Source organism: Coregonus lavaretus (genome assembly GCF_964263955.1).
Source record: "Coregonus lavaretus genome assembly, chromosome: 35".
NCBI lineage: Eukaryota > Metazoa > Chordata > Actinopteri > Salmoniformes > Salmonidae > Coregonus > Coregonus lavaretus.
This window is the reverse complement of record NC_140022.1, coordinates 5,425,228-5,442,544: the sequence shown is the minus strand read 5'-3', so window position 1 is coordinate 5,442,544 and position 17,317 is coordinate 5,425,228. Positions and strand designations below refer to the sequence as shown.

Below are 17,317 nucleotides of genomic sequence, written 5' to 3'. Positions count from 1 at the left end.
TCACGGACGGGCTATTGCAGCAGACGACCACACCGGGTTCCACTCCTATCAGCTAAAAACAAGAAGAAGCATCTCCAGTGTGCACAGGATCACCAACACTGGACAATTGAGGTGTGGAAAACCATTGCCTGGTCCGATGAATCTCTGATCTATTTTTTCAAGAAAAACCTGGTTAAACCAAGACAGCAGCAGGGGGTAGCAATGTTTAAAACAAAGATCAGACATACTGTAAAAACTTACAGACATAGACACACTATAAAAAAATATATACATTTCAATTACAGAAACATACAAGCGTCATACTTAGATAAAAAGTCAATCATATGTACCACCGCATCAAGTCCTAATCACAATCACATTCCTCAGTAACATGTGAGTCAACCAAACTTTCAAACTCCTCCAAGGAAACAAGATCCAGGAATTTAAAGCAGGTCTGGAGAGAATTCCACCACCACGTAGCTGAGTAGCTAAAACACTTTTTGCCATGATCCGTTCAGATTTTAGGAACTGTTAAAAGTAAGTAGGAGAGACCATAACAGGTGTTTATTTTCTGTCCATATCAAAGATGAACAGCGATAAGGTGGCCGTTTTCCATAAGTGGCCTTATAGATCATAGTGTACCAATGTTTAACCCTACGTAGTCAACGAAGACCAGCCAACAGCACTATAGAGATCACAATGGTGTGTCAGACACATTTGGTTGGTTATAAACCTACGTTTGAACGGCAATAGATTATAAAGACAATTTAAGTCAAAACTGTAACTAGGCCACTCAGGTACATTCAATGTCATCTTGGTGAGCAACTCCAGTGTGTATTTGGCCTTGTGTTTTAGGTAATTGTCCTGATGAAAGGTGAATTTGTCTCCCAGTGTCTGTTGGAAAGCAGACTGAATCAGGTTTTCCTCTAGGATAGGCCTGTGCTTAGCTCTATTCTGTTTATTTTTATCCTAAAAAACTCCCTAGTCCTTGCCGATGACCAGCATACATACCCAGAACCAGTGATTGACTTGGACTGAAATAGGTTCCGGTACTCATTTTGGGTGCCGGTACTGTTTATATTTAGGTGCAGGAGCTCCACAATACTTTTGAGCTTATATTCTATAAGAGGAACAGGAGCTCAAGCAGTAGAACATTTGAGGTGCCGGTACTCAGCTCTGGTGAGCTCCTGCCGAAGTCAAGTCCTGCCCATAACATGATGCAGCCATCACCATGCCTGAAAATATGAAGAGTGGTACTCAGTGATGTGTTGTGCTGGATGTTTTCCCAAACATGACACTTTGTAGTCAGGATATAAAGTTCATTTCTTTGCCACAATGTTTGCAGTTTTACTTTAGTGCCTTATTGCAAACAGGATGCATGTTTTGGAATATTTTTATTCTGCACAGGCTTCCTTCTTTTCACTCTGTCATTTAGGTTAGTCTTGTGGAGTAAATACAATGTTGTTGATCCATCCTCAGTTTTCTCCTATCACAGCCATTAAACTGTAACTGTTTTAGTCACCATTTAGTCACCTCCCTGGTCTTTGTAGTTGAATCTGTGTTTGAAATTCACTGCTCGACTGAGGGACCATACAAATAATTGTGTGGGGTAAAGAGATGAGGTAGTCATTGATATCATGTAATTATATTGAACCTAGTTGATGGGCAAACCATGATTTGGACATGCTCCCTTGGCTACAGCCCACTATGGATAGCAACAAGAATGAAGAGTTTCATGCAGTGAGGTTAAAAAGTATTTGATCCCCTGCTGATTTTGTACGTTCGACCACTGACAAAGACATGATCAGTCTATAATTTTAATGGTAGGTTTATTTGAACAGTGAGAGACAGAATAACAACAAAAAAATCCAGAAAAAACGCATGTCAAAAATGTTATAAATTGATTTGCATTTCAATTAGGGAAATAAGTATTTGACCCCTCTGCAAAACATGACTTAGTACTTGGTGGCAAAACCCTTGTTGGCAATCACAGAGGTCAGACGTTTCTTGTAGTTGGCCACCAGGTTTGCACACATCTCAGGAGGGATTTTTTGTTCCACTCCTCTTTGCAGATCTTCTCCAAGTCATTAAGGTTTTGAGGCTGACGTTTGGCAACTCGAACCTTCAGCTCCCTCCACAGATTTTCTATGGGATTAAGGTCTGGAGACTGGCTAGGCCACTCCAGGACCTTAACGTGCTTCTTCTTGAGCCACTCCTTTGTTGCCTTGTCCGTGTGTTTTGGGTCATTGTCATGCTGGAATACCCATCCACGACCCATTTTCAATGCCCTGGCTGAGGGAAGGAGATTCTCACCCAAGATTTGACGGTACATGGCCCCTCTCCATCGTCCCTTTGATGCGGTGTAGTTGTCCTGTCCCCTTCGCAGAAAAACACCCCCAAAGCATAATGTTTCCACCTCCATGTTTGACGGTGGGGATGGTGTTCTTGGGGTCATAGGCAGCATTCCTCCTCCTCCAACCACGGCGAGTTGAGTTGAGACCAAAATCGAGCTCTTTGGCATCATCTGACCACAACACTTTCACCCAGTTCTCCTCTGAGTCATTCAGATGTTCATTGGCAAACTTCAGACGGGCCTGTATATGTGCTTTCTTGAGCAGGGGGACCTTGCGGGCGCCGCAGGATTTCAGTCCTTCACGGCGTAGTGTGTTATCAATTGTTTTCTTGGTGACTATGGTCCCAGCTGCCTTGAGATCATTGACAAGATCCTCCCGTGTAGTTCTGGGCTGATTCCTCACCGTTCTCATGATCATTGCAACTCCACGAGGTGAGATCTTGCATGGAGCCCCAGGGAGATTGACAGTTCTTTTGTGTTTCTTCCATTTGCGAATAATCGCACCAACTGTTGTCACCTTCTCACCAAGCTGCTTGGCGATGGTCTTGTAGCCCATTCCAGCCTTGTGTAGGTCTACAATCTTGTCCCTGACATCCTTGGAGAGCTCTTTGGTCTTGGCCATGGTGGAGAGTTTGGAATCTGATTGATTGATTGCTTCTGGGGACAGGCGTCTTTTATACAGGTAACAAACTGAGATTAGGAGTGTGCTCCTAATCTCAGCTCGTTACCTGTATAAAAGACACCTGGGAGCCAGAAATCTTTCTGGTTGAGAGGGGGTCAAATACTTATTTCCCTCATTAAAATGCAAATCAATTTATAACATTTTTGACATGCGTTTTTCTGGATTTGTTATTTGTTATTCTGTCTCTTACTGTTCAAATAAACCTACCATTAAAATTATAGACTGATCATTTCTTTGTCAGTGGGCAAACGTACAAAATCAGCAGGGGATCAAATACTTTTTTCCCTCACTGTATGTTACCTGCACTGCTTATTGCACGTTCTACATGAGGGCCTTGACATTTGTGAGTATCTGTCTTTCTATCCCCCTCCTGACTGGTTATGTACTCTGCTCTCTTCTCCAGAGGCCCTGCCCCTACTGGTGGGAGTGATCCAGTCTCCAGACTCCAAGATCAAGGAGAATGTCAACGCCACAGAGAACTGCATCTCAGCCGTGGGCAAGGTCATGAGGTTCAGGCCCGAGTGTGCCAACGTCAACGAGATCCTTCCCCATTGGCTCTCCTGGCTGCCACTCAACGAAGACAAGGAGGAAGCTGTGCACACCTTCGACTTCCTGTGTGACCTTATTGAAAGGTGGGGGACTGACTTTACTGATTTGGGTTGTTCATTAGGCTCCGAACGGTAGTTAACTGACTAACGGGGAGTGACTAATTGAACTTTAGCCAATAAATGTTTTATTTAGCTTTCTGTTGTGACCCGAGTGTTGCAGTTGATGTCTATGTTCTCTTTTGTTAATAATGTATTTTTCTCCAAACAGCAACAATCCTATTGTCCTCGGACCAGACAATGCAAATCTTCCCAAGATATTCCAGATCATCGCTGAAGGGGTCACAAACGAGTCTGTTAAGAGTGAGGATGCATGCAGCAAGAGATTGGCAAATGTCATCCGTCAAGTGCAGGTCAGCTATTGCTCTGCTTGCCAAAGTTACCTTTTGTTCTATCTAGAAACTTCTGCTTTTGATCAATCAAATTGTGCAAAACAATGAGGAATACTGAATCTTGACTTGAACCAAACAGGTTAATTTGAAACACCTTGTCAGTGTCCCACATTGAAATGTCCTAGGTACAGTCTAGTCTGTCAGCAGTTTCTTCATCTAAAAAGGTATTGTGTTCCTCTACCCCCCAGGGTTCTGGAGGACTGTGGACACAGTGTGTAGCGATGCTGAATGAGACGCAACAGAAGGCCATCCAGGACCTCCTCAACACCGCTTGAGAAGCCTTATCCCCTTAGTTTGTTGGAAAGCAACAAAATCATGTTTAAACATCTAGCTCCTGGATCTCCTCCTTTCTAGATCACCATCTCCTTTTCCAGCTCTGATCTGTAGCGTGTGTGTGGACTTCACTGCAGCCTCCTGCCGCCCCCCCCCTCCCTCCCTATCCCCTCAGTCAGTCTCCCCTGCACTCGACTAACTAGGGACCAGGTTGTTTTGTCTCTGAGCGACTGAGACTCCGCCCCCTCCATAGGATGACCCTTCACCTTTTTAAATCAGTAATGCGTCGACGACGCCCCCCTGGAGCGGACTATACCCTCTTCTTGAATCCAGACGGTTGGAGCGTTGTTGGCCTCACCTGCGCAAAGGGAACACAAACACAAGTATTAATCCAGTTTCTTCTCCATCCTGTTAAACTGTTCAGAAATATCTGGTTTTATGATGAAATTGACTTAACCCTTTCCACGATAAGTTTGACTGGTGTAGTTGTGCTCTGTAGAACCATGTGAAAATGTCATGTTTACCCAGGTGTAAGAAACTCCTAGAAGTGTCAGACTTGGTAGGACCCAGCCGTTGTATGAGGAGGAGTCTTGACTGGGGAATAGAAGAGGTGGGAGTGTGTATATGTCATGGGGTGACCACTTCCTGCCTCTAGGAATTCACGGTTATTCTATATATTATTTCTTTTGTCTAGGCTTTTTTTGTTTCTTTCTGACGGCGCCCCACAGTGGCACCTGGAGGAAACGTCCTCTGTATGCCATCTGCTCACTGATCTGAATCTGTCTATTCTCAGACTAACAGCATGTGTGTCAGTGGCTAACTCACACTCTCCTTTTAAATAAATGATAGTGAGAGAATCATTATTGTCCGTCTGGGAGATTTAAAACAAACACCTAAAGGGGTTATTTTCCTACTCTTGAAACCCTGTATAGAGGTAGAAGGGTAGGTTTGTTTTTCATGAAGGTTTACACCCATTGAATATGAATGAGGAAAGTTGGTTTAGGATTGTTAATAGTGTCTTTGCCACGATGTGCTGGGTTATGGACATGTAGAAGCATGATTAGAATTTCTTAAGGTGTGCAACAATCCTCAGCTAAGATTTGGTTTAGAACCTTAACACCCCTGCAGGTATTTGGTGGATTCCAACAATATCAACAATAAAATTCACATTGACAGAATTGAGGTATTTGTCATTAATTCATCTTTGTGTGCATGCACATGCATGGGTTTTCACTTTCACTGCGAAGTTGGTTTATTATACTGAACAAAAATATACATGCAACAATTTAAGATTTTACTGCGTTACAGTTCATATAAGGAAAATGTGTCAATTGAAACACACATTAGACCCCAATCTATGGATTTCGCATGACTGGGAATACAGATATCTGTTGGTCAGATACATAAAAAAAAAAAAAAGTTTATGGTTGCTCAGAACCAGTCGGTATCTGGTGTGACCACCTTTTGACTCATGCATCGCGACACATCTCTGCATGCTAAATGACGTAAATGTAAATAGTTGATCAGGCTGTAGATTGTGGCCTGTGGAATGTTGCCCCACGCTTCAGTGGCTGTGCGAAGTTGCTGGATATTGGCTGGTAATTGAACACGTTGTCGATCCAGAGCATCCTAAACACACTCAATAGGTGACATGTCTGAGTATGCAGGCCATGGAAGAACTGGGACGTTTTCAGATCCAGGAATTGTGTACAGATCCTTGCGACATGGGCAGTGTATTATCATGCTGAAACATGAGGTGATGGCTGCGGCAATGGGCCTCAGGATCTCTTCACCGTATATTTGTACATTAAAATTGCCATTGATAAAATGCAAATGTTGTCGGTAGCTTATGCCTGCCCATACCATAACCCCACCGCCCACCACGGGGCGCTGTACTCACTGTGAACAGAGTGGCCTTCGAAGGTGAGCATTTGCATACTGAAGTCTGATCAAGATCCTGGTGAGGACGACGAGCGCGCAAATGAGCTTCCCTGAGACTGTTCCTGACAGTTAGTGCAGATATTCTTCGGTTGTGCAAAACCAGTTTCATAAACTGTCCGGCTGGCTGGTCTCAGACGATCGCAGGTGAAGAAGCCAGATGTGGAGGTCCTGGGCTGGCGAGGTTACGCGTAGTCTGCGGTTGTGAGGCCGGTTGGAAGTACTACCAAATTCTCTAAAATGACGGATGTGGTTTATGGTAGAGAAATTAACATTAAATTCTTTGGCTACTTGGTGGAAATTCCTGCAGTCAGCATGCCAATTGCACGCTCACACCGCCGAATTTGAGACATCTGTGGCATTGTGTTGTGACAAAACTGCACATTTTAAAGTGGCCTTTTATTGTCCCCTGGTGGAAATTCCTGCAGTCAGCATGCCAATTGCATGCTCCCACCGAATTTGAGACATTTGTGGCATTGTGTTGTGACAACTGCACATTTTAAAGTGGCCTTTTATTGTCCCCAGCACAAGGTACATCTGTGTTATGATCATGCTGTTTAGTCAGCTTCTTGATATGCCACACCTGTCAGGTGGCTGGATTATCTTGGCAGAAGTGAAATGCTAATTAACAGCGATGTAAACAAATTTGTGCATATTAAAAATTGCTGGGAATTTGTATTTCATGGGACCAACACTTTACATGTTGCCTTTAGATTTGTTCAATATACATCTACTGAATAAGGAGTTGCATAGAACAAAATGGAACTATGACTGCTAGGACCATTCAACCTAAATGATAGGACAATAATATGAATCACAATCTGTGGTTGAAATAATTCTACATTTCAGCCTAAAGACATTCTACCGCGAGAGCCAGGAGTGCAGACCGCCATTGAGCTATCTGATGGACAAAAAATTACCGTACACCACATTGTTTTCATCTGTCCAGTCTTTTCCAATCAGTGCAGGTGAAGGGGACTAGAGGACAGATTTTAAGCAATTTAAGTAAGCAAACACATTTTAATCTTGCTTGGTCTAACTACTATGACGTACTTTACCTTCTATTAAAAGGGCAATCTGTGTTTGGTACATTCATTTTTGGACTTAAGAATCAATGGTTATATGTAATGAATTCAAAAGACTATAATTTATAATTGCACTATCAGCTTAATTCAACTGCCGTACCCCATCAGAACCCAAAATATATGCATTTTTTACTCCGTTGTTTTGAAATGTGTAAACGTAAACTACCACTGTATAGCCTCAACCTGGCAACAACTATCATGTTGATGTTATGGATGGTCTGTCGTTCCTTGCATCCACAGCTCTGTCTATGAATGTAAGGGTAGTTAAATTCTTACAGCCCCATCACTCAGCTGTTTACCAAATAAGTGGCGGGGTAGATGGCTTTGTTGTTTGAACTATAGATTGCCAAAGTGACTTTCTGATAAAATAGCCTCCTCCTCTTCCTATCTGTCGTCACTAGAATACCACATCCACAAAGTCATAGACCCCGCCTATTTTTATTATTTATCATTTTAAACCTACCTTTACCCGAATCTTAACCACACTGCTGACCTTATGCCTAACCTTAAATTAAGACCAAAAAGTTAATTTTAGTTTTCATGAATTTTTACAATATAACCTATTTTGACTTTGTGGCTGTGGTAACTAGTATAACCCCTGGTTTATCATGCTGTTTAGTTTCACTTTCTCTTAGTTTAGCTATTGGAACAGATCACTTCAAACCACAACTGCAATACAGGGAACAGAAAAGTATCCCATAGCTGCAATACAGGGAACAGAACATTATCCCATAGCTGCAGGGTAAGTCTACTTCCCTCATTTCCTTTCATTGACAATTCATGTTCAACATGAACACCATAACTATCATTTACAGTTGGGTGGGTGTCATGATAGGTTTTGTGATCATTTAATATTCTATGTCTACAACAGGAATAAACAGTAGACATGGTTAGGTGGAAACTGGTAGTGTAGATTTTAGTGGAAAATGTTTTAGACGTGTAATTCTATGAATGTAGAATAGAACAGAGGCAGTAAGTACTTTTACACTAACACATTGCTTTCACTTTCTAATTCCAAGAAATCATGTGTTCCAGTAGAAGGACTGAGATTGCAAAGTACTCTAGTGCCAGATATTGTGAAAGATTACAGCAAAAAGTTAATGTTTAGAATGTGAAATAGCTTCACGCTGCTGAACCCAGAGACCATAGAGAAAGATAGGTTATCTTAATAGTTTGTATACTGGTTGTAGTTTTATTATCCTGAATGTATCTATCTAGACTAATAAACCATTTGTCTGTTCATTCACTTTCTATAGATCCATGTTGGAACGCAGAGGTAATTTTCAACAGGGCTCTTTTGTATAATTTAAGATTTTGATATTTGGGGTACATTATAAAATAAATGGTTAAACCTAAAACACTCTTATAGATGGCTGAACTATGATCCAAATATTCATTGTTCCAATTAACACCAACATTAATACTTTCATAAATAACCTTTTTGATGTTTCTCTCTTGTCTAAGTGGCACACAAGATGAAATACTTCACAGTTGAGACTGGCAGTACTTTGAGTTCTCATATTCAGTTTATGAGACAACTCAACACCACAAGATGTTTTACGGAAGTGAAGTCTCCAGTGGAGAGTGATGTCATCATGGCTTTCTGTCCCATCGTCTCCCGCGCTGGGACTGATATTGAAGCAGCACTGCAACAGATTCCAAGTACAGTAACTCATCCCAAATATAACTTCCCAAGCAATGTTATTTCCTTCTGTACCAGATATTCTCATTCCACACCAGATTTACTCAAAATGTACCAACGACATAAATTATATTACTAAATTCTTTATTTGAGATGCTTATTGGTTTATTTTGACGTATTCCCTCATTCTCTTGACAGTTGGTAAAGATGTCATTCTGGTAGTGCTGCATCACACCTTCAGCCCAGACTTCACTGTACCTGGCAGCAGCACACTAGTGACCAGAAGTGATGTAATAATCACAGTGGACTGTCTGTTCCATGAGAGCCAGGGAGGACTACTGGACTGTCCTCGTAATGATGCAGCAGTCAGGACTATTCTGAAGAGGCTGAACATACAGCCAAAGGTAGCTAACCCTAATTCAAGGTTCAGGGAGGGCCACTCTCTTTAAATAGCTCAAAATGCAAAACCATATAGTTAACCAAAGTATTTTATTACACAGGGTCTGATAGTGTAAGAGAAAATAAATAGTTGTAGTATGAATCAAATATTAGTATTTGTAATGAGTGTTTCCTATAGAGTTCCTCCGAACTCCTGAGTGGCGCAGTGGTCTAAGGCACTGCATCGCAGTGCTAACTGTGCCACTAGAGATCCTGGTTCGAATCCAGGCTCTGTCGCAGCCGGCCGCGACCGGGAGACTCATGGGCGGCGCACAATTGGTCCAGGGTAGGGGAGGGAATGGCCGGCAGGGATGTAGCTCAGTTGATAGAGCATGACGTTTGCAACGCCAGGGTTGTGGGTTCGATTCCCACGGGGGGCCAGTATAAAAAAATATATATATATGTATTCACTAACTGTAAGTCGCTCTGGATAAGAGCGTCTGCTAAATGACTAAAATGTAAATGTAAGAATGGATAAGTATCCCTGAGCAGGGTAACAGGCGGGTAAGTACATTCACAATTTAGACTGTGTTACTGAACTCTGTAGCTGTCACACAGATTGTAATTGGGATTTTGTATCAATGAATCATCATTGTGAGTACAGCATCTCTCTGTATTTGATGTACTTTATACTTCTTCATCTCTTTTTACAGACCGGACATCCTGGCATTCTAGCTGTGATTCAGAGCATTATAATGGTTTATCAAATCAATGATAAAACTAGACATCGTCAATCATGTGCCTCTTCGGGGCGACACTTTAAAAGGAAGAAAAATAGAAGTCAAATTTATGGATGGTGTCTGTCATAATGGAGCTGTTAAACAAAAGTCAGTACTGTTGTGGATCTCACAAGTCATTATTCTCTTTGCAGTGGGCAGTGTCTTCAGTCTACAACTACCTTTTCAATCACAGTAGGTTCTATTGTGTTCATTAATGTGGTCAATGTAATACAGTAATCATCACAGGTCATATCACTAACATTTTCTGTTTCCTAATCTTTTCAAGATCCACGTACCTCTACAAGACCCAGTTATGGCAGTGTTTCTGTGATTCTGAGCTATATAATGGTTTGTCAAATCATTGCAAATGATAAAACTATACATCATCAATCATGTGCCTCTTCGGTGCGACACTTTAAAAAAAGAAAAATAGAAGTCAAATTTAACGATGGTGTCTGTCATAATCGAGCTGTTAAACAAAAGTCAGTACTGCTGTGGATCTCACAAGTCATTATTCTCTTTGCAGTGGCCAGTGTCTTCAGTCTACAACTACCTTTTCAATCACAGTAGGTTCTATTGTGTTCATTAATGTGGTCAATGTAATACAGTAATCATCACAGGTCATATCACTAACATTTTCTGTTTTCTGTTTCCTAATCTTTTCAAGATCCACGTACCTCTACAAGACCCAGTTATGGCAGTGTTTCTGTGATTCTGAGCTATATAATGGTTTGTCAAATCATTGCAAATGATAAAACTATACATCATCAATCATGTGCCTCTTCGGTGCGACACTTTAAAAAAAGAAAAATAGAAGTCAAATTTAACGATGGTGTCTGTCATAATCGAGCTGTTAAACAAAAGTCAGTACTGCTGTGGATCTCACAAGTCATTATTCTCTTTGCAGTGGCCAGTGTCTTCAGTCTACAACTACCTTTTCAATCACAGTAGGTTCTATTGTGTTCATTAATGTGGTCAATGTAATACAGTAATCATCACAGGTCATATCACTAACATTTTCTGTTTTCTGTTTCCTAATCTTTTCAAGATCCACGTACCTCTACAAGACCCCGTTATGGCAGTGTTTCTGTGATTCTGAGCTATATAATGGTTTGTCAAATCATTGCAAATGATAAAACTATACATCATCAATCATGTGCCTCTTCGGTGCGACACTTAAAAAAAAGAAAAATAGAAGTCAAATTTAACGATGGTGTCTGTCATAATCGAGCTGTTAAACAAAAGTCAGTACTGCTGTGGATCTCACAAGTCATTATTCTCTTTGCAGTGGCCAGTGTCTTCAGTCTACAACTACCTTTTCAATCACAGTAGGTTCTATTGTGTTCATTAATGTGGTCAATGTAATACAGTAATCATCACAGGTCATATCACTAACATTTTCTGTTTTCTGTTTCCTAATCTTTTCAAGATCCACGTCCCTCTACAAGACCCCGTTATGGCAGTGTTTCTGTGAATCAGAGCTATATAATGGTTTGTCAAATCATTGCAAATGATAAAACTATACATCATCAATCATGTGCCTCTTCGGTGCGACACTTAAAAAAAAGAAAAATAGAAGTCAAATTTAACGATGGTGTCTGTCATAATCGAGCTGTTAAACAAAAGTCATTATTCTCTTTTCAGTGGCCAGTGTCTTCAGTCTACAGCTACATCTGTAGAGTGCTTTCATATGTGAAGCGGCGCTTCTCGGACAATAATTAGGTTCAAAGTAGGTAGTAGGTTGTCATTCATGTGGTCATTGTAATTAGAGTAATCATCACAGGTCAAATCAGGACCACTAACATCTTGTGTTTCATGTTTCCTAATCTTTTCAAGATCCATGTCCCTCTTCAACAACTCGTTCCAGAAGTGATGAAAGCAGTTCCACTTTTGTACCAACAATGAAGACATGATAATTGTTTTTAGGGATTACATCTATCATTTCACGGCCTACTAAATAAGAAAATGTATTTACTTTGGATGTGAAGAGAATTTGCGGTTGTAATGTATAGTAATTGGGGCCGATATAAAAAATGTGATTAAAAATAATGGAAAATAATAAAGAAGAAACAGGATCTGTGGAAGGGGACACATCTCAACATCACTGGTAGTTTATACATGCATCCCACTTCTGACACCAGTGTAGCAAACAGTGGGGGTAACCCGGGTTGCTTGACGCAAGGCTAACTTGCTAGCCACAAACTCAACTATTTTGGAGGAGTTTGTAACAGGCATACAAAGGCCTCACTATTTTTGCAGTAGTTCAATGACTGAGCTGAGCTCTAAAGTGAGGGAAAAATGCAATTGAACAAAACATTGCATTCTGGGACGTGTCACCTGGTCGGGTTGTTGAAGTCAAGATGGCTGTAAACACCAAACGGTGGCTAGAGCATGAAATTGGCCTCAAATGAAGTTCCTTATTCAGTGAAATCCTTAAAGGGCACCACTTATCAACCTAATTTTCATTATCTCCAGCACAATACCAGTGTCGACATATGTGAAAACGGCGCATTTGTACGTTTTGTAGGAAAAGATCTAATGTTAACTTCTACCTAATGACATTATCAAAGCACATTTATAAACACTGAGATTCGCGGTGACATGGGGAGCAAGAAAATACCCTCCCTTGGGCTAGAAACTCACTGCAGGTTTTGAAAATCAATGTTTTTTTACTTTTAATCCTGCCCTGTGATGTCATAGACAAGCATTTTTTTAGGACCTTATCTTTCTAACCACAGATTATAGAAACACGCTGTTTTCACATATGTAGACACTGGTTTGGTGAAGATGATTAATGTGGCAGAATTTCCCTTTAAATGAAGTTCCTTATTCAATAAGAGTGTTTAGCAGTAACATAACGTTTTGCTGAAATGTTATCCAGCCTGTGGAGGAAGCGTACATTCATACAGATGTCTGATTAACAGGATCACGAACTGAGTGTGGGGATCTATTTTCTTACAACTAGATGTGATGCCTAGCTTAGCAAGAATACATGAATGATTAAACATAATAGGTTTGTGCTGTACTGATATAGATTGTTTAACATAACAAGCTGTGATTAACGTGAGGAACCGTTAGGGGGTAGGCTGAGACAGACTTGTGACTCACATACACACACACTGCCTCTTTGTTAAACCGCTCAAGGACAAAGTACTGCAACATGAAGAAGAGAACTGTGTCTGGGGTTGCTGACTCGAGACAAGTTGTGAAGATAACAACTAATGCCTGGCAACAGTGAAGCGCCAAGGGGCTGGGACCAGCCTGAGCGCCATCGATAGGCTGGGTAAGTTTAAACCACGCCCAGCCTCTATCCTGACAGGCCCAGTCGGGAGCGGGAACTATCTCTGTCAGAGTATTTAAAGAAGAACTTATAACAAAAGCTCAGTTCTCTGACTGCCCTGCGTGGTTTTTCAGTGGGCCCGTATATACGAACATCATATTTACCAATTCAAGTGTTTGCATTAATTAAAATACTAGTCTATTTTAGAAGACGTGTATTGACCTCTTTTTGTTCCTATACCAGATTTGAATTGACGCAACTTGACATGAGGGATAGTCGTGTCTTACAGGTAACTGCCAAAATAAAGGAAACGTTTGAGTAAATGAGGGATACAAAGTATATTGAAAGCAGGTGCTTCCACACAGGTGTGGTTCCTGAGTTAATTAAGCAATTAACATCCCATGATGCTTAGGGTCATGCATAGAAATGCCCAGTTGCCCATTATTTTGGCTACCAAGGCTAGAAGAAGAGATTTCAGTGACTTTGAACAGAAAGGATGAGGCGAAGTGAAAGGGTCCACTCCCGTCAAAATCTGTCCATGTGGGAAAACAGAAATTCTGTTTATTAAGCAGACCCCCTACCTTCCCACCTTTGGGACAATGACTCCCATTGTTAGGGCGGAGACAAGAACATCTCTTCATTATATACAGTATCTCTGCTTTGAAAGAAGGGTCTCAAAGGAGCACAGGGGGTTTAAAAGGTATGTGTCTGTCTCGGTCACAAGGCTCAACCCAATTGGACACTTTTGGGAGATTCTGGAGCAGCGCCTGAGCAGGGTTTTCCACCACCATCAACAAAACACCAAATGATGGAATTCCTCCAATAGATTTCCAGACACTTGTACAACTTATGCCAAGGCGCATTGAAGCTGTTCTGGCGGCTTATGGTGGCCCAACACCCTATTAAGACACTTTATGTTGGTGTTTCCTTTATTTTGGCAGTTAGCCTATCTGTACTATACCTTATATTAAAGGACCCACCAGAGGGCAATGCCGCCCCTATAACGACATAATTCCTGCCTAAGAGCTGAAATGCATGTTCAGGTTCCCCCTCCGAAGAATGACGGGGAATACTTATAGGCATACATATTCACGAATTGTGGGTGGGAAGGAATGTCGTGGTGAATTATATGGGGAATGCACAAACTAGATTGCTATTGTAACAGTGTTGCTTCCGTCCCTCTCCTCGCCCCTACCTGGGCTTGAACCAGGGACCCTCTGCACACATCGACAACAGTCACCCTCGAAGCACCGTTACCCGTCGCTCCACAAAAGCCACGGCCCTTGCAGAGCAAGGGAAACAACTACTTCAATGTCTCAGAGGGAGTGACGTCACCGATTGAAATGCTACTAGCGCACACCGCTAACTAGCTAGCCATTTCACACCGGTTACACTATCTTGCTAACCTTATCTAGCTAGCTAATGTTATCTGTTGTTTTTTGCTACACCATATTCAAAAGTTTAGCTGGCTAGGCTATTCTGGAGTTGGATTTGTCAAAAACATTTAGGGAAAGTATTGCCACAGATGGAAACCAATATCTTTGACTTCACATTCTATTGTTATCTCCAAAGATTGGGCATCTTCAATAAGATACTTATTTATCTCCATTGTAATGGACACAGTGCAATCTTTTGTAGGTAGTCATTGAGCAAAGCCAAGTCATATAAACAGCCATTGAGCCAAGCCAAGTCAAATATACATTAATGTAGCAAAGTCAAGTCATATATACAGTCATTGAGCCAAGCCAAGTCATAAATGGTCATTGAGCAAAGCCAAGTCAAATATATATAGTCATTGAGAAAAGCCAAGTCAGTCCATTGACTGGAGTTTTTCAGTATCTCAGAAACAGCTGGCCTCATGGGCTTTTCACACATGAAATGAATGAATGGTTCGACAAACAAAAAACATCCAGTCAGCGGCAGTCCTGAGGGAGAAAACAGCTGGTTGATGAGAGAGGTCGAAGGAGAATGGCAAGAATCGTGCAAGCTAACAGGAGGGCCATGTAGTGTCGAGAAAACAATGCTAATTATGCTGTGAGAACAAGGAAATCCGCTGACACTGTCCTCGATTATAATTATTTATTACATTTGAAGATCTCAGCGCCAATTTACAGATATCTGCAGACATCTGGAGAACAACCTGACCCAAACTCTAAATATGTTATTCTCCCCGTCCTTTGTTTTAACCGTGGTATTTATCCTATGTAACCTGATATGGGTGTTTTCCCCTACAGACCAATCCCAGGACTCCACCTAACAGACTTCCTCTGTTTTAGGGTGCCCCTATAGAACTACTCTCCAGATGCTCCCCTTAAGCTGAGTCAACATCCTCTAAGACCATTTGCAACCATTAGCAAAGTCATAAATTGTCCAGATACCACAGCCACAAACTGGCAAATACGGAGCAGTACAACAGTGGTGTGCATCTAACGCAAAACTCATCGGTCCTTGTCACGGACGGGCTATTGCAGCAGACGACCACACCGGGTTCCACTCCTATCAGCTAAAAACAAGAAGAAGCATCTCCAGTGTGCACAGGATCACCAACACTGGACAATTGAGGTGTGGAAAACCATTGCCTGGTCCGATGAATCTCTGATCTATTTTTTCAAGAAAAACCTGGTTAAACCAAGACAGCAGCAGGGGGTAGCAATGTTTAAAACAAAGATCAGACATACTGTAAAAACTTACAGACATAGACACACTATAAAAAAAATATATACATTTCAATTACAGAAACATACAAGCGTCATACTTAGATAAAAAGTCAATCATATGTACCACCGCATCAAGTCCTAATCACAATCACATTCCTCAGTAACATGTGAGTCAACCAAACTTTCAAACTCCAAGGAAACAAGATCCAGGAATTTAAAGCAGGTCTGGAGAGAATTCCACCACCACGTAGCTGAGTAGCTAAAACACTTTTTGCCATGATCCGTTCAGATTTTAGGAACTGTTAAAAGTAAGTAGGAGAGACCATAACAGGTGTTTATTTTCTGTCCATATCAAAGATGAACAGCGATAAGGTGGCCGTTTTCCATAAGTGGCCTTATAGATCATAGTGTACCAATGTTTAACCCTACGTAGTCAACGAAGACCAGCCAACAGCACTATAGAGATCACAATGGTGTGTCAGACACATTTGGTTGGTTATAAACCTACGTTTGAACGGCAATAGATTATAAAGACAATTTAAGTCAAAACTGTAACTAGGCCACTCAGGTACATTCAATGTCATCTTGGTGAGCAACTCCAGTGTGTATTTGGCCTTGTGTTTTAGGTAATTGTCCTGATGAAAGGTGAATTTGTCTCCCAGTGTCTGTTGGAAAGCAGACTGAATCAGGTTTTCCTCTAGGATAGGCCTGTGCTTAGCTCTATTCTGTTTATTTTTATCCTAAAAAACTCCCTAGTCCTTGCCGATGACCAGCATACATACCCAGAACCAGTGATTGACTTGGACTGAAATAGGTTCCGGTACTCATTTTGGGTGCCGGTACTGTTTATATTTAGGTGCAGGAGCTCCACAATACTTTTGAGCTTATATTCTATAAGAGGAACAGGAGCTCAAGCAGTAGAACATTTGAGGTGCCGGTACTCAGCTCTGGTGAGCTCCTGCCGAAGTCAAGTCCTGCCCATAACATGATGCAGCCATCACCATGCCTGAAAATATGAAGAGTGGTACTCAGTGATGTGTTCATTTCTTTGCCACAATGTTTGCAGTTTTACTTTAGTGCCTTATTGCAAACAGGATGCATGTTTTGGAATATTTTTATTCTGCACAGGCTTCCTTCTTTTCACTCTGTCATTTAGGTTAGTCTTGTGGAGTAAATACAATGTTGTTGATCCATCCTCAGTTTTCTCCTATCACAGCCATTAAACTGTAACTGTTTTAGTCACCATTTAGTCACCTCCCTGGTCTTTGTAGTTG

At 41.4% G+C, this 17,317-nt stretch overlaps 2 protein-coding genes across 4 annotated transcripts; both read left to right on the top strand.

Annotated features, from left to right (window-relative positions):
- Nucleotides 1-1,686: 1,686 nt before the first annotated feature.
- Nucleotides 1,687-5,462, top strand: LOC311109537 (importin-5-like; the record flags this gene model as incomplete). Its single annotated transcript, XM_084152461.1, has 4 exons — nt 1,687-1,732; nt 3,418-3,646; nt 3,831-3,972; nt 4,200-5,462. The coding sequence occupies 4 exons, from the start codon at nt 1,687-1,689 to the stop codon at nt 4,284-4,286; spliced, it is 504 nt and encodes a 167-aa protein (XP_084008587.1). The 3' UTR covers nt 4,287-5,462.
- Nucleotides 5,463-7,959: 2,497 nt separating this feature from the next.
- On the top strand, nt 7,960-12,396 carry LOC311109774 (uncharacterized protein). Of its 3 annotated transcripts, XM_084152759.1 has the most exons (15): nt 7,960-8,049; nt 8,564-8,583; nt 8,772-8,969; nt 9,148-9,353; nt 10,041-10,085; nt 10,259-10,298; nt 10,393-10,454; nt 10,633-10,672; nt 10,774-10,835; nt 11,014-11,053; nt 11,155-11,216; nt 11,395-11,434; nt 11,536-11,597; nt 11,751-11,835; nt 11,943-12,396. In XM_084152759.1, the coding sequence occupies exons 2-14, from the start codon at nt 8,568-8,570 to the stop codon at nt 11,826-11,828; spliced, it is 951 nt and encodes a 316-aa protein (XP_084008885.1). In that variant the 5' UTR covers nt 7,960-8,049; nt 8,564-8,567; the 3' UTR covers nt 11,829-11,835; nt 11,943-12,396. The 3 variants fall into 3 exon arrangements, with proteins under 3 accessions (XP_084008885.1, XP_084008886.1, XP_084008887.1); XM_084152760.1 differs by lacking the exon at nt 10,041-10,085; XM_084152761.1 differs by lacking the exons at nt 10,259-10,298; nt 10,393-10,454.
- Nucleotides 12,397-17,317: the final 4,921 nt, after the last annotated feature.